Source organism: Homarus americanus, unplaced genomic scaffold (genome assembly GCF_018991925.1).
Source record: "Homarus americanus isolate GMGI-L3 unplaced genomic scaffold, GMGI_Hamer_2.0 scaffold58237, whole genome shotgun sequence".
In the NCBI taxonomy this organism is placed as follows: Eukaryota; Metazoa; Arthropoda; class Malacostraca; order Decapoda; family Nephropidae; genus Homarus; species Homarus americanus.
The window spans coordinates 153,960-170,569 of record NW_024751891.1 but is presented as its reverse complement, the minus strand read 5'-3'; the positions used below and the strand labels follow the sequence as shown (position 1 = coordinate 170,569).

Below are 16,610 nucleotides of genomic sequence, written 5' to 3'. Positions count from 1 at the left end.
AAAACTTATGAAACTAGAAGCATCTCAGTAAACTTTCCCACGTCTAAAAACTATGTAAAATTCTCGACATAATTAAAAACTTTCTCGTCTTGTACGTTAATAGTCTATGAAAATTCAAGCTATTGCAATCAACTATTTTTTTTTTCAAGTAATTTCATAGTTTCTTTTTTGAAATTGACGATGGCATCAAAAATTTCGTTGTGTTGTAAAGATTAAAGCTTATATGAATTAAACCTTTAAAAATAGCGAAGCTTTCTTAATAATTTGCACCGTGTTATTTATGACAGAGGGGAGATAGTGAGGGGAGAAGAGAGGTGTGTGGGGAGAGAGGTGTGTGGGGGAGAGGGGTGTGTGGGGGAGAGAGAGAGGGGGGTGTGGGGAGAGAAAGGGGGGTGTGGGGAGAGAAAGGGGGTGTGGGGGGAGAGAGAAGGGGGTGTGGGGAGAGAAGGGGTGTGAGGGGGAGAAAGAGGGGTGTGTGGGGGAGAGAAGGGGGTGTGTGTGTGGGGAGAGAAGGGGTTGTGTGGGGGAGAGAAGAGGGGTGTGTGTGGGGGAGAGAGAAGAGAGGGTGTGTGGGGGAGAGAAGGGGTGTGTGGGGGGGAGAGAAAGGGGGGTGTGGGGAGAGAAGGGGGGAGTTGTGGGGGGAGAGAGAAGGGGTGTGGGGGAGAGAAGGGGGTGTGGGGAAGAGGTGTGAGGGGAGAAGAGAGGGTGTGGGGAGAGAAGAGGTGTGGGGAGAGAAGGGTGTGGGGATAGAAGATAGGTGTGGGGGAGAGAAGATAGGTGTGGGGGAGAGAGAGAGGTGTGGGGGGAGAGAGGTGTGGGGGGAGAAAGGGGGTGTGGGGGGAGAGAGAGGGGGTGTGGGGGGGAGAGAAAAGGGGGGTGTGTGGGGGAGAAGGGGGTGTGTGGGGAGAGAGAAGGGGGTGTGGGGGAGAGAAAGGGGGTGTGGGGAGAGAAGAAGGGGGGGGTGTGGGGAGAGAGGGGGGGGTCAGTGTGGGGGAGAGAGAGGGGTGTGTGGGGGAGAAGAGGTGTGTGGGGAGAGAAGGGGTTGTCAGGGAGAGAGAAGGGTTGTGTGGGTGAATGTGGGGATAGGAGGTGTGTACAGGAGTGGGATTGTGGGAGAGTGAGGGTGAAGGTAGTGGGGGTGAGGGGAGAGGAGGGGCGTGCAGGGAGAGGAGAGACTGAAGAGAATGTGGAGAGATGGATATGTGGAGAGTGTGGGGAGGAGTGAGGGGAGTTTTGAAAAAGGGGAAAGTAACGGGAGTGTGAGGAGAGGGGAGAGTGATGAATAAGGTTAGACGAGGGGGAAGGAAGATTTAAAAAGAGACAGGGAGGGAAGAAAGGATGGAATGAGGGAGGAGGGGGAGGGAGGGAGGGAGGGAGGTGAGAGGGGAGGGAGGGAATGGGGAGGGAGGGAGGAGGAGGTAAGGAGGAGGGGGAGGGAGGGAGGGGAGGAGGGAGGAGGGGGAGGGAGGTGAGGAGAGGTGAGGGGAGGGAGGGAGGAGTGGGGGGAGGGAGGGAGGGAGGAGGGGAGGGAGGGAGGGAGGGAGGAGTGGGGAGGGAGAGGGAGGGTGAGAGAGGGAGGGAGGGAGTGAGGAGGGAGGGGGGAGGGAGGGGGAGGTGGGGAGGAGGGAGGGGGAGTGGGAGGGAGGGGGAGGAGGGAGAGGGAGGGGGAGTGGGGAGGGAGGAGGGAGGAGTGGAGTGGGGGAGGGAGGTGGGTGGGTTGGGAAGGTGGGAGGAGTGGGAAGGTGGGAGGGTGAGAGGGAGGGAGGTGAGAGGGAGGAAGGTAGGGAGGGAGGGAGGGAGGGAGGGAGCGTGGGGGCGTGGTAGAGGGAGGAGCAGCTAGGTCAGGTGATCACACACTCCACACACACACCCAGCCAGTCAGAAGGAGCGAGGCTGCTTCCTTCCCTCCCTCGAAACTCATGCACCTCCATCCTTCCTCCTCCATCCTCCTTCCTCCTATTGATATAGACCCCCCCTCCTTCCTCTATCCTTCTCTCTTACTCATTTTGTTTCGTTTTTTACCTCTTTCTCCCTTTCTTACTAATTCGATTTAGTTTTTTGTCTCCTTCAATTTCTCGGGGTTTTTTTCCCCGTTCTCTCTCCATCTCTCTTGTTTTTGTTCTAATTTCTTCTTTAATTTATTTCCTTTTGCGTCATTCCTTTACCCATTCTTTCTTTCTTTCTTCCCTCCCCACTATCGTGTGTCAGTGAACAGTGAAGTGACTTTAACTCTAATAGAAGCAGAAGAAAACAGTGAAAAAAAAGACAATGTAAACATAAATGAACGTGATAACAACAGTGAGTAAAAATAATTGTAAGAAGCAAGACAAAAAAAATATATATATTTTTTTGCTTGAAAAAATATTGTCTAAAGAAAAAAATAGCAAAGAAAATATTTTACCGAGAAAATAAAACATTTTGGCGGGAAGAATTTTTGGCGGGAACAAGGAGACTGACTGAGAATTCCAGGTGCGTGTTTACATATCAACCTCCGTGTATATTTTTGGTCAGAGGGGAATATTTATGCCCAGTCATACCCCTGCCACACAGTACCGCCTAGAATGGTGGTGTTGTCCCCAATGTATACAGTATAGTGTGTGTATATATGACCAACAGGTGTGAGAGAAGGTCATTGGAAGGATGAAGTGCACTGAATAAGTTAGTAAGTCTTTATAGTCAGTTCAGTCAGTCAGTCAGTAAAATAGGATGTTCAGAAAGTCAGTGAACCAGGACTTCAGTAGGTCAATAAGGCATGAGGTTCAGCCAGTCAAAAAATCAATAAATTAGCAATTTCTGAAGACATAAGATCAATAATTCAGTACAGCAGTAAGCCAGGACGGTCATTTGGTCAGCAAGTCAGCAGGTTAGTGGATCAGTAGGTAAACAAGTCAGCAAGTTAGTGGATCAGTAGGTAAACAAGTCAGCAATAAAATAAATCAGAAGGTCAGCAAATCAGGTATTTCAGTAGATCAGTAAGTCAGCAAATTACCAATTCAGATATACCCAGGCCAGCAATGCAGTAGTCAGCAAGTCAGCACTTCAGAGGTTATCAGGTGAGTGAGTCTGAAACTCAATCGTCAACATGTCAATAAATAAGTTAGTAGGTTAGTAAGTGAAATGGTTGGTCAGTAACTCAGTAGGACAGTCATAAGGTCAGCAGGTCATTCAGCAAGTCATCAGGTCAACTCAACTATTCATCAGATCACTCAACAAGTCATCATGTCAACTCAGCATGTCATCAGGTCAACTCAGCAGGTCATCAGGTCAACTCAGCAGGTCAGCAGGAGGTCAGTAAGGTAGCGAGTTATTTATACCTTGGTCAAGATCAATACCCCACTGTGATCAACACGGCCTCTACATCCTGAGACCAGCCTGGAAACCTCTTAAAAATGAGAGAGAGAGAGAGAGAGAGAGAGAGAGAGAGAGAGAGAGAGAGTAAAGACCAAAAATATATGGACAGGGAGAGGGAGAGGAGAGAAAGGTAGGAATATGGGAGAGAGATAGTAGGAATGGAAGGCAGGAGAGGGAGACCAAAAATATAGACACAGTTAGGGAAGATAAAGAGAGTAATGGTAGAGAGAAAGTAAAACGGGTTTATAACATAAAGTTTGTTCGTAATGCTGTCTGTCTTTTACTTATATATATGCTGATCATTCATGTGTGTATGTTTATGTCTGTGTGTGTGAATATACGAGTATGTGCGTGTGTCTGTGTACATTCTTGTTTTATAAGCATATTTGTATGTGCGTTTATCTGTATGTACGTGAACATGCATAGTAAATATACAGTAATTCAATATAAAACTAAGATCTCTCGTTTTCAGCCTTCCCCCACCTCAAGACAATTTTCTGTCCCAATAATTTATGGTCTGGAAATATTACTAATAATAACGTTTCTAATAATTGCGCTTGTATATAATGGTTCTCTGGATCAAATTACTGGGGGTTATTTTTAATCAAAGTGTTAGGGACAAAAAAAAAGGCAGCTGTAACCACAATGAATTAAGAGTAAATATGATGATGTGAACTGTATATAATGCGTGTAAAGTAATGCCATAGAAAACCACAATCAAGTGTAAATTGTAGAAGCAATGTTGCAATTCGTAGATATTTCGATTTCGATTGCGTGCGAGACCCTGGCTTATGACCACATAGCCACAGGTGTAAACACTGTGAGTTTGCAGATTGCTTTTGTCTGTGTGTCACGCGACTCCACATGGCTGGAAACTATCAGGTAGATTCAACAGTAGGGGTTGGGAGGTAGTAATGGCTGTTGTGGTTGTCATAATGATAGTGCTGGTGGCTGAAAGTGGTGGAGCTGTGGTTGACAGTGGATAGTAAACGGATATCAGTGATGGTAGTGGCACAGGTAGTAGCAGTAGTGGAGGTAGTAGGTGAAATAGTAGTAGTAGTAGTAGTAATGTTGGTGTTGGCAGTATTACCGGTAGTCGTGGTAGTAACAAGAACAGTAGTACTCAATCTACTCATGTTAACTTTATTTTCTTACACACGTTAAAAAATAAAACCTTCACTGAGCAAGAACAAAACATTTACTATATCTAGATTTCACTTATTCCTCCATTTCATCAGGGTTGGTTTTTTTTTTACCGTGAGTAATGGAGTTCTCTTAATGTTCTTGACTCCTTTTTACGGACTAACACCCTGACGAACAGAGACAGGGATATGGACTATATTTCCCCCCATCTTTTTTTTTTACGGAAAATGACAGAAGCATAATATCGCAAGTGGCAGTTTACTCAAGACAGCACAAAAGACTTAAGGGAACAAGGGATATGTCGGTAAAGTCACTTATCTTCTCAAACAGTAAATAAAGTCGAAAGAAATTGAGGTTTTTTGAGGTAGATACATTAAGTTATATAAGTCGATATATGTAACATGCCACGACCAGTAGGTTATTTTTTTCATGCTACACACCTTCACCTCTCACGCGTCCCATGCCACCCTATGACTTCCACGCCCCTCTACGACTTCCACGCCCTACTACGACCTCCACGCCCAACTACGACCTCCACGCCCAACTACGACCTCCACGCCCAACTACGACCTCCACGCCCAACTACGACCTCCACGCTACCGACCTCCGCCTAAACTTCACACCTCCTGCTGACTGCCCTCTGACCTCCTCCTGACCCCGCCCTACGACTACGCTCTCGACCTCCTCAGCAGTGTCATTCCGTCCATCATCTTCTCCCTCACTCACCCCCTCTGTTCTCCTCCTCACCCCCCTCTCATTCTCTACTCCTCCACCCCCTCTCATTCTCCCCTTACTCACCCCCTCATTCTCTGTCTCCCCCCTCTCTCCCCTCTCATTCTCCCTCCACTCACCCCCCTCACCCCCCTCTCATTCACCCTTACTCACCCCCCCTCTCATTCTCACTCAGTCAATTTCACACTTTGTTACCACGGGTGACTTGAGGTTAACCTGACAGACGAGGCCATTATATAACCTCGTGACCTGGGTTGCGTTAAGGCGGTGATCTTGTGACCTTGTATGTGTGTGTGTGTAGTGACTGGATTGACCTGAGACCGTGACCTCAGAACTATGTGACCTGGGTTGACCTGATTCCATAATATAGTATGTCTGTGACCACAAACTGTAAATTTCATATTTGTCTGATCTGATGAATCCAGTTCCCGTTTGATGACCTAAGTTGACCTTTGACCTGGGGCTGTGATCTCATACCTGTAAGCTAATACCCAAGTGATTATGGACAGACTTTGAACTTGTGTGATGCTACGCTGACCCAAGGCCATGACCAAGTACCTGTGTGACCTGAGGCTATAAACTAAGAGACGAGGGTATCACGTGACGTCGTCGTTCACTGTCAAGACCAACTATCATTTCCCAGGACAATTTTCTCGTGTCTGAAGAACTTGTATATCATTGCACCATTTTATTTTGAGTAGACCAATGAGGGGTTACTATAGCAGAGTAGTAGTAGTAGTAGTAGTAGTAGTAGTAGTAGTAGTAGTAGTAGTAGTACACCACCACACAGTCATGGCTGATCATGTAACAGTTTGTTTACCAAAAATAGACAAACATGTTGATAATCATTTTTGGCCCAAATATTTTTTGTATTATGTCAGCGGGAAAAGTGAGGTACATATGTGTTTGTTCGCTTGTATTTGTTTGTATGAATGTTTGTTATATTATTTATCATTATCATTATTATTGTTTGTTATTATTATCATTATTAATGTATCAATATTACTAACAATATCACAATCATTAACAACAATAGTGACATCATCATCATTATGCGTGTGAACATAAGTCAAGGCATGATTATGTTTCCAGTAAATAGATGAAAATTAAACCAGTCTCTCTAAATCACGCCTTAAAAAAAAATAATTTTACATAGAGAAAATTACAATCATTATTTTACCATTTAAAAGTTTTTATGCAAATATTCATACCTAGTTATCTATTAATAAATAAGGAATTTTCATGGATTAATGTTTACATTGTTCGATCGCAATCTAGTAAATAAATGTTGATTTAGTCACAGGTGGTAACAATACATATATTTAGGAGCTACATTTGGTTAAACATAGTTCGGTTAATAGATGCGATTTCTTTTTTTGCAGTAAGGTTGATAAACGTTGATTTAGGTCCCAGGCATTAATTAACATGTCAGATTTTGGTCTATATACTGTATTAACATTTATTTATGTTTTATATTTGGGTAGATAAACACTAATCTTTCTCCCATTTGGATAAATGTATTTTATTTTTTTGCCATGGGTAAAAATATTTACATAATAACCACAAGTAAAGGCCATACAAGGAGGCATCCCCCAACCGACCCTTCTGCAGAGTGGTGCCCAGATGAGGAAATGAAAGGTGATACAGTGTAGTGATCTTCTTGTTTTTTATTAAATGTATCGCCTTTCATGAGCAGTATCCACCCCGGCCTACAAGCCCATCAAACTCACTCCACTATCTCCGAGTGATATTATTCTAAAAATAGATATAATTATTGAAAGAAATACGATGACAATATTTAATTAAATGTCCCCTAATATTAGTTTTGATAACATTTGTTTAAAAGTGATTGAATATTTGATTACATACTGTACACGTGCGTGCGTGCGTTATATAACGAACGTTATAAAAACATGTGTGAGTGCGACTGTAGGTATACTTCTACCTGTCCCTGCATAATGATCCCATCATACAGTACACCCACGACTACACAGGTAACAACTGGTGTTAACGTTATTACCACACTGATAAACATATCCCAATATATACATCATAAGAAGAACAAGATATTTTGATCTATAATACTACTACTACTACTACTACTAATAATAATAATAATAATAAATGACGTGTCTGTCCGTGAGTGTGCCTGTCTGGCTCTTTGTTCTAGTCATAGCTCCAAAACGGAAGCAGCTAGAGTCCTTAAACTTTACACACACATATTACATGGGCCCCAAGGGTGTGCACCTTGGTATTATTACTTATGATGGAGGTGGTTACCCGTGACAGGGGGAGCAAACTGTGACCGTCAAGGTTAGGTTACGTTAGGTTAGGTTACGTTAGGTTAGGTTACGTTACGCTAGGCTATGTTAGATTAGATTAGGTCAGGTTAGGTTACGTTAGGTTGAGGTGGTTACCTATATCAGGAAAGACAAACTGTCAGTCGAGGTTATACAGTATACCTAACCCAAGCGACGTCGGATAATTTTACTAGTTAATAAATAGATCAATTATAAGCACAATCAGATAAATATTATGTATATATATATATATATATATATATATATATATATATATATATATATATATATATATATATATATATATATATATATATATATCTTATCATTTTTATTCAAGACATCTTCAGAGCAGTTGCTCTGAAGATGTCTTGAATAAAGACGAAAGCTAAGGTAATTCGTTGTTTCCATTTTCCCGTGATTTTATCAAGATTTATCTTATCCACGTTTTCATTGTGGATTTACATGAAATATATATATATATATATATATATATATATATATATATATATATATATATATATATATATATATATATATATATATATATATATATATATATATATATATATATATATATATAGATAGATATAATTTGATAAAAGCACATATAGTAATGTACCTGCTTGAAACATAATTATAACTATGAAAAACACCAGTGAGTTTTTAGTCTGACATGGAGATAATTAGCTTCCCGTCGTGGGGTTACAAAATCACACCCATTCATGCCATTTTCACAGTCATGACCTTGAACTTTGACATTCTAACCCCAAAAACATAGGACCTGTAGGGGCAGTTTTAATAAATATATTTACCAGATATAATCAATGAACCTTCTTCTGTTCTTCATTTAAATTGCGGTTACATTTTCATATTTATATGATATGTAGGGTCCTTGACCTTTGCCATCTTGACCTTAAAAGCACATCAGCTTTAGGGGTTGTCAAGGTGAATACATAAGACAAGTTTGAATAGTGTGGCTCATTCACTTCTTCAGTTATACCCAGCCATAATCTCATATAAAATAGGTTCCACAGAATGAGTAACCCGGTAAGGGAAAATACAAATAAAGCACTCAACACTGGGCTTAAATCACAAAAGGAGATGAGATTTTTATTCATTCACCCTCCACAACCCTATATATACTTATGTAATTACTTATGTAGGCAGCTGCGAATGGCACTGTCCACACAACTCACAATACCCATTCAAAGTGGCAGGAGGACGATTTTTGCTTAGGGTGAAAGTCTACGGATAACACAACCCATGTTTCACTTACTTGTCACTATTATTATTATTATTATTATTATTACAACTATTATTATAACTATTATTATTATAAAAATAAGGAAATTTTTATATATTCATGCGAGGCTGGACCATTCTCCCGACCGTGTATCATGTTAGTGGCCACTAAGCTACCGCTGCTCTATCAACATACTAGGGTGGGAAACAAATGATGAGGGGACATCCTATTCTGACACTGATTATATCCTGGTACGGTGGGGATATATGGAGGACTCAGATGGTAGACAATAGGATTAAAGTTCATCAATAACAGTGATTAATAGATCGGAAAAATTGGGACCCCTACTTGTGGCAACACTGTTCTTCAGCTGACCTGAAAACATATATGAAGAGAGAGAGAGAGAGAGAGAGAGAGAGAGAGAGAGAGAGAGAGAGAGTCGTAGGAGGCAGTATTTCTAATGATCATATCTTACATGTCTATTTAACTGTTCCTTCTTATCCTGACAGATAGACCTGTACGACCACTGCATCCTAACAGTCAGAATGATCCCTGCCAGTCAACCTCTCTACCAGTCAATTCACCTTCCAGTCACTGAACCTGCCAGTCATCTTATCTTCCAGTCAGATTATATACAATGAACTCACCTACCAGTAAGCTTCTCTACCAGGATACTCATCTCCAGTCGACTCATCTACCAGTCGACTCATCTCCAGTCGACTCATCTACCAGTCGACCCATCTCCAGTCGACTCATCTACCAGTCGACTCATCTACCAGTCGACTCATTTACCAGTCGACTCATTTACTAGTTGACACACTTATCATTCGACTTATCTACAAACTAATTCATCAATCAATTTATTTATCTACCGGTCCATCAATATTAGTCTCCAAATCACCAGTTAGCCAACACAAGATGACCAGACCACTCACTTAACCTCACCGGGTAGCAATTAACCCCCCGGGGCACCTTGATCTTCTTGTCTATTTGCTTCCCAAGAACTCAATCACGACCGGTTAGTTAAGAGGCAAATAGAGTAAAGGATTCGAATTCAATCATCAATTCTCCTGAGGTATCGAAGCTGAGGTATCTCGTTAGTGAGGATAACACGATGTACAAAATTTTCGTTCAACGTTATCTCTTTCCTTCTCTCACAAACGTCTCCACAAAGTAAGTGTAGATGGAAGAGAGAAGCTGTAACACGTAATGAGTTTTGATTTGATGAAGAAACCACGAGTTAATATTTCAGAATCATGTATTGTTACAAGTGACTTTAAACTTAATTATCATTAAGTGGTGATCCTCGACAAATGCCATCAATTTTAAACATGAGACAAGATGTAAAAGTTACTCTAAATGCATACAGAAACTTGATGTTGATAACGATTGTAATGGCTAGTGTTGAAATGTTCTCGGCGTGATAACAATAAGAGCATCGGGTGACAGGAGACTTATGGCTTCTGAAGAAAATGAATATAACTTCCTGAAGCAGGGGGCATTAAACCCTTCAGAACACGTGAGAGAAGACCGCGAGAAACAAGGAACAGACAAGGGAGGAGTAGGAAGGTGTGGAGGTGTGAGGTGCGAGTATCTTCTTGTCAACACCCCAGGCAGGTCTTCCAGCAGCCCACCAAGAGTCAACAACACAGAGGATGGAAGGAGTGGCCAGTCACCCCCCGGCCGTACTCACTCTGCGGCCAGTAGAAGAAATAATAAGCCGGTCTGTGAGGCCCTGGAGAGGAGTAACGCCATCTTTGAAGCTCTTGACAAGAAGAAGAAGGAAAAGAAAGATGAGGGGGACGAGGACGAGGAGGAAGATGAGAAAATTCAAGAGTCGTCTCAGCCAATGTCCTTTGGGAGGCTTGGAAACTGTGTGGCCTCCAGTGCTCTCATCACGAGGCCGGACAATGAGGCCCTTGAGAAGAGTCACGTTATCTTCTACTCTCCAGACAAGAAAAAGAAGAAGGTAGACGAGGAAGAAACTCAATTGCCATCTTCGATTGTGCCGCCCGGGACTTCAAGAGACATCCTGACGTCTAGCACAACTCCCTTCACGAGGCCTGTCTGTGAGGCTCTGGAGCAGACAAAGGCCGTCTTTGAAGCTCTTGAGAAAAATAAAAAGAAACAAGATCAGGCGTCATCTCCGTCAGTGTCCCCAGGGAGTCCTGAGGATACGGCAGCCTCCAGAGCCGCCATCTGTACGAGGCCGAAGTATCAGTACCTCCGAAGCGTAAGAGAGGTAGGCCCGCCTCTTACCATTCCAAAATGTGTAACAGTAGACCAGATGAACTTGATGTCATCAGATAAACCGACTGTAGAAAACTCGAATTTGAGAAATAAATCATCCGGGACAACTAAAGCATCTGTGTCAGATTTACGGCGTAAGAATGAGAAAACATTAAATCCGTCAACAACATCCCACAACGATTACCCAAGGAAAAGTTCTACTTCTACGTCGTCTTCACCAACCTCTGAGAGAGACAAACTTGAGGCAAATGGAGAAAAAGATGAAGTGTCCAAAAAGAGAAAAATGCAAAACAACAAAAAATCTACCTTCCCTCCTACTGGAATCCAAATTGAAAAGACTGCCCAAAGAGTCGTGTCTTCCACAGAACAAAACTACGAGCACCGGGGGGGAGAGGGAGCCGCTTCTCTCCCGTCCACTAACTCGACGACTGAGGCTCCTGGGAAACATACGAGACTCATTACTTCACCGACACGCTCTCCTGCCCGTCACACAGTAAAGGAACGGAGGGAGAAACCTTGTGTTGCAGTTAATGACGATCCTCTTGAGGTTTTTGTACCGGAGGGAGACACGAACAACGTCAGCACGACCAACATAAACATGTGTGACTTTCTCAACAACAAAAACAACCACAACACCGCCACAACAAATAACAACACTACCACTATCAAGATCGACAACAACCACAACCTTACAACCACAGCTATAAAAAACAACCACAATAACAACAGCACTGATTCTACATACACTCAAGACGAGAAAATAAAGGCGCTGGATGACTTTTCGTGTCGATATCTGAGTAAAGTTACTGGTGAATCTGTTGGAGCTAAAATTATGACCTGTAGATTCCTTAACAGCAGTAATAGCAACTCACCTGTGTATACAACTTCAATAGGTAAAGATGTCAACAGCAAGAACAACAATTCGGCGGTAGAGAGTAAATCCCCTAACAGTGGCATCAGTAACTCAGTTTTCGATACAAGTTCAACAGTTAAATACGTCAACAGTAACAACGACAACTCGGCCGTAACAGTTGAATATTACAACAGTAACATCGGTAACACAACTGCTTCTCCCTCAGGTATGACGGGTCAATATCGCATCAGTACAGACGTCAATGCCTCGACCATCATAACCCCGGCGTGTGAAGTCAGAAGATCCTCAGCCTCTCCTGCCCCCCAGACAACCCTACTTATACACAGAGCTAATAACAACAATAACAACGAGACGCCAAAGTCACCTATGAGTATAAGAGGGAACAAGTTCACAGCGAGCAAAAACTTTAATATCAAACGTAAAGAAACCAAGGTTGATGGGAGGTCGAACCGTCACCATCCCGCCACGGAAAACAAAAATCTTGATCATAACAAAAGGTTGGAAAATAAGTCACGCCCTAAGAAACACACAGAGCAGTTATCTCACGCCGGACTGAATTCTCCACATCTCACCAGAGAGAACAACAATAACAACACCTTCATAATAGACCACAGCTCAGGAAGCAATTATGTTGGTAAGAACTCGTTAATTCACCAGGTAGCTGTTGATCTAAGGAATATCTCTGAAGGTAATAGAGAAGCTCACGGGACAATCTATGGTGGTTTATGCTCTCAGTCGTCAAAAGAAGACAAGACAAACGATAACTATCTATCTCGTAAGAGCTCAGAGGAAAAAAAACAGGATGATAATAAAAGTTGTGAATCACCACAGGATCTTTTCACCTCGCAAATTAAGGACAAAAAGATTCCTGTACGGTCTAGAAGCTCAAGACTTCATCTCGACGCACCACCACAACACACACTGTCTAGTGACCACCGTGAGGACCATACGAGGACCTCAGTATCGTACATGGACACGACTGAGAGTCCCAGACGTCCACACAATAGCTCAGTGAAGGTTCCACTCACTCAACCTGCAACTGAGAGTTTGCATAAAATTTCAGAGAATAATATCCAGCAGAAAGTTCCTCTCTGTGGATATCTAAAGGCAAGAGGAGGAGCATACCAAACAGCGTCGGTTAGTGGGAGTTGTGAATATCTTATGGATCATGAGGGAAGAGGTTCACTGTCGGTGCTTTCAACAGATGATAATTCATGGACAAGTAAGAAACACTCAACGAAGTCTCTTGATAAAAGACCTGAAGACAGTGCAGGAACTGAAAGATTCTACCAATTTTCGAAGTGCTTGAAGGATGATGGCACTAACCAGTCGGTGTCCTCTGTTAGGACAGCTGACGTCACCAACCCCTCGTCCATATATCTTCAGAAATATACTAATAACAGTCGCTCATCTTCCAGACAAGGCAAAGAACACTCCATTAGGGACAGTGTCAAGAATTCTCCCGCGAATCTCGGTAATGATGATTTAAAACACGATGCTCTTAAGTCTTACAACCAAGGATTAGTGAAGGGATTCGTTAGTCCATCAGACGGGGAATATAATGACGTAACAAGAGTAAAGTCTTCCAGCCTCTCTTGTGAGTCCCAGAACAAGAATATGAAGATTCCTACACAGTCTGTTGGAGCCCATGGTAAACTCGACGCGAAAGATATTGTTTTCAGACCAGATACCACACAACTCCCAAAATTTACATATGAAAATGTGAGAAAGCAACATGACTCTGGCATACACATTTCTAGAAACGTTACACACAATGCGTGGCGAAGCGACCGTTTTACAAACTCATCCACGGGGTTGTCGGGCCATGACGAGATGTTGAACACAAGGTATTTTAGCCTCGATAATTTACCAGTGAGCACAAGAGAGAACAAATGTGTGAGATCTGTTAGTGCTTGTGAATCTATTAGTGATGGTAGGCGCGCTGCCCATAATCCCTTAATTGCCTCAGCAGAAACAGTGAAACTTTCCCTCCAAAACTTTGAGAGAGATACAGAGACGAGCAACAGTCCTCCTTCCACACCTTTGTCCCCAGGAAGAGTCAGTACACAGTTTAAGGTTTTGACGAAGACCAGAAGTCCTGTTAGTTGCTACTCGGCTAAGGACGATGAAGACGACGACGATTGCTCTGACAGTTCAGGCAGCGAAGCCCTCGAGAAGTACGACCGTAATCTTGTAGCATCGGTGAGCTCAGTGTCTGACAGTCCCAGAGCCAATGATTTGGACCTTGTGCCGCCCTCAGCAACACCCTGTCAACACGACGAAGATAATACAAGCGACGCTAAAGACGTTGAGATGGATGATGTTATTAATGGTCCATCTGTAAGACGCAGTCCTCAGTGTCTCACTCCAAATGAAAATGAGACAAAATTTGAAAAAATCAAAAGAGAATTAATGCAAATAGATAAGAAAACCGCGAAGAACTTTGTTCTGACTGCTGATCAAATGAAAACAGTCTTACAGATTGAAAACAATATTTACAGAATGGCGAACATTATAGCAGGTTCTGAGAAACTTAAATCCAGACATGGAAATTACATTCCTGGCTGTGACTTTTTGAGTGAACGTTTACAAGAGAAAGTGACAAACGTTTCTGAAAATTTTCCTCCACGGTGTCAGTACACTGACGGAGATGATAAACGTTTTTCAAACTTTGGGAACCTAAGTTGTGAGTTCCTCAGTAAGAGTGAGAGTACAGCAGGTGTGTCACTTGTCAACACAAAGAGGATCATTCCCTCCTCTGATCATCCCAGTTGTGGCTTTCTCAATATCGATGAAAGGCACGACCAGCGGCCTCCTGGTTTACTTAGTGGGGATCTGTCAGCCAACGAGATGCAACTTAAAGCTCATGAAAACAGACACATCGACGACACCAGCATAAAGAACTTTCTGACAATATCAAGTTCAACCTCAGAAGAGCTTAGAAAATCTGAACCTCAATCACCCGCCACCCTGGTGGAGACATCACCCATTGCCAGGACTCGGTTGAACCAAAGACCCGTAGACACTCAAACTCCACAGTACCTCGCAGCAGACGGCGTTGTTTCCCCAAGGTCGTCAAAGACTCACCACCGGTCTTGTGGATTCCTCTTGAGAGTACAAGAAGTCCTGCGCAATCTGCCGGCGTCTGAACCTCCTGAAAATGTGGGAGCCTCTCTCCTCCCTGCCTAAGCTTATCAGTGAATTTCTTGAGATATCCAGACAATATCGCAAATCAAGGAGAAACATTTTTAGTGTGTTGGCCAAACAACGTGACCTAATGGAAGTATTTAAAATAGATTTCTTAGCAAACTTAACCAACACGTCATCCTGAACTAATAACACTGATGGCTAACGTAATCCATAACAACTGTTCACTGCCTTTCATGGAAAACATTGCCAAAAACATGATAGACAAAGAACTGTTTTTTACATGCATTAAAATCGAACTTGAAAAAAAAAATCCTCACGCACAAAAACACCTTTACGTGAGTCAGTAAAGGCGTGCATTGGAATTCTATCAAGCAGAATATAACAATTGAACGTGCTTTCAATAAATCCAATACATATATATACTTTTGATGAATACTTAATATATATATCTCTAATTCTCATCCTTTATCATCGTCTGTCTAATTATGATGAAATAATCTGATATGTATACCTAATTATGAGGACTCCAATACATTATATATTTAACTCTAATTATGTATTCGTTATTTACAGTATTTCTCTGTTAATTTATTATAATGCTGAATTCAATAACTCCATTGCCCAACCCTGAACAAATCAATAACTTTATCAATACAATTTTGATGGGGAATCATATATACTGACCTAATAATGAAGAATCCAATGTTTGTTTGTCCAGTGTGTTTATATCTGTTTAGTGCTGATGAATACAATAGATCGTGTGTGTTATTGTGGTGAATACAATAGATTGTGTGTTAGTGGTGGTGAATACAATAGACTGTGTGCTAGTGGTGGTGAATACAATAGATCGTGTGTTTAATGGTGGTGAATACAATAGATCTTGTGGTTTATGATGATGAATACAATAGACTGTGTGCTAGTGGTGGTGAATACAATAGACTGTGTGTTAGTGGTGGTGAATACAATAGACTGTTTGTTTAGTGGTGGTGAATACAATAGACTGTGTGTTTAATTGTGATGAATACACTAGATCGTGTGTTTTATTGTGGTGAATACAATAGATCTTGTGGTTTATGATGATGAATACAATAGACTGTGTGCTAGTGGTGGTGAATACAATAGACTGTGTGTTTAGTGGTGGTGAATACAATAGACTGTGTTTAGTGGTGGTGAATACAATAGACTGTGTGTTTAGTGGTGGTGAATACAATAGACTGTGTTTAGTGGTGGTGAATACAATAGACTGTGTGGTGGTGGTGAATACAATAGACTGTGTGTTTAGTGGTGGTGAATACAATAGACTGTGTGTTTAGTGGTGGTGAATACAATAGACTGTGTGTTTAATTGTGGTGGTGTGTTTAGTGGTGGTGAATACAATAGACTGTGTTTTTAGTGGTGAGATACAATAGACTGTGTGTTTAGTGGTGGTGATACAATAGACTGTGTGTTTAATTGTGGTGAATACAATAGACTGTGTGTTTTAATTGTGGTGAATACAATAGACTGTGTTTAGTGGTGGTGAATACAATAGATTGTGTGTTTAGTGGTGGTGAATACAATAGAC

At 42.1% G+C, this 16,610-nt stretch overlaps 1 protein-coding gene across 1 annotated transcript; it reads left to right on the top strand.

Moving 5' to 3' along the window:
- The first annotated feature begins 2,094 nt into the window (after positions 1–2,094).
- LOC121854868 (putative uncharacterized protein DDB_G0282133) lies at positions 2,095–16,220 on the top strand. The gene is made up of 2 exons (XM_042349672.1): positions 2,095–2,469; positions 9,282–16,220. The coding sequence occupies exon 2, from the start codon at positions 10,229–10,231 to the stop codon at positions 15,083–15,085; it is 4,857 nt and encodes a 1,618-aa protein (XP_042205606.1). The 5' UTR covers positions 2,095–2,469; positions 9,282–10,228; the 3' UTR covers positions 15,086–16,220.
- The last annotated feature ends 390 nt before the right edge of the window (positions 16,221–16,610 follow it).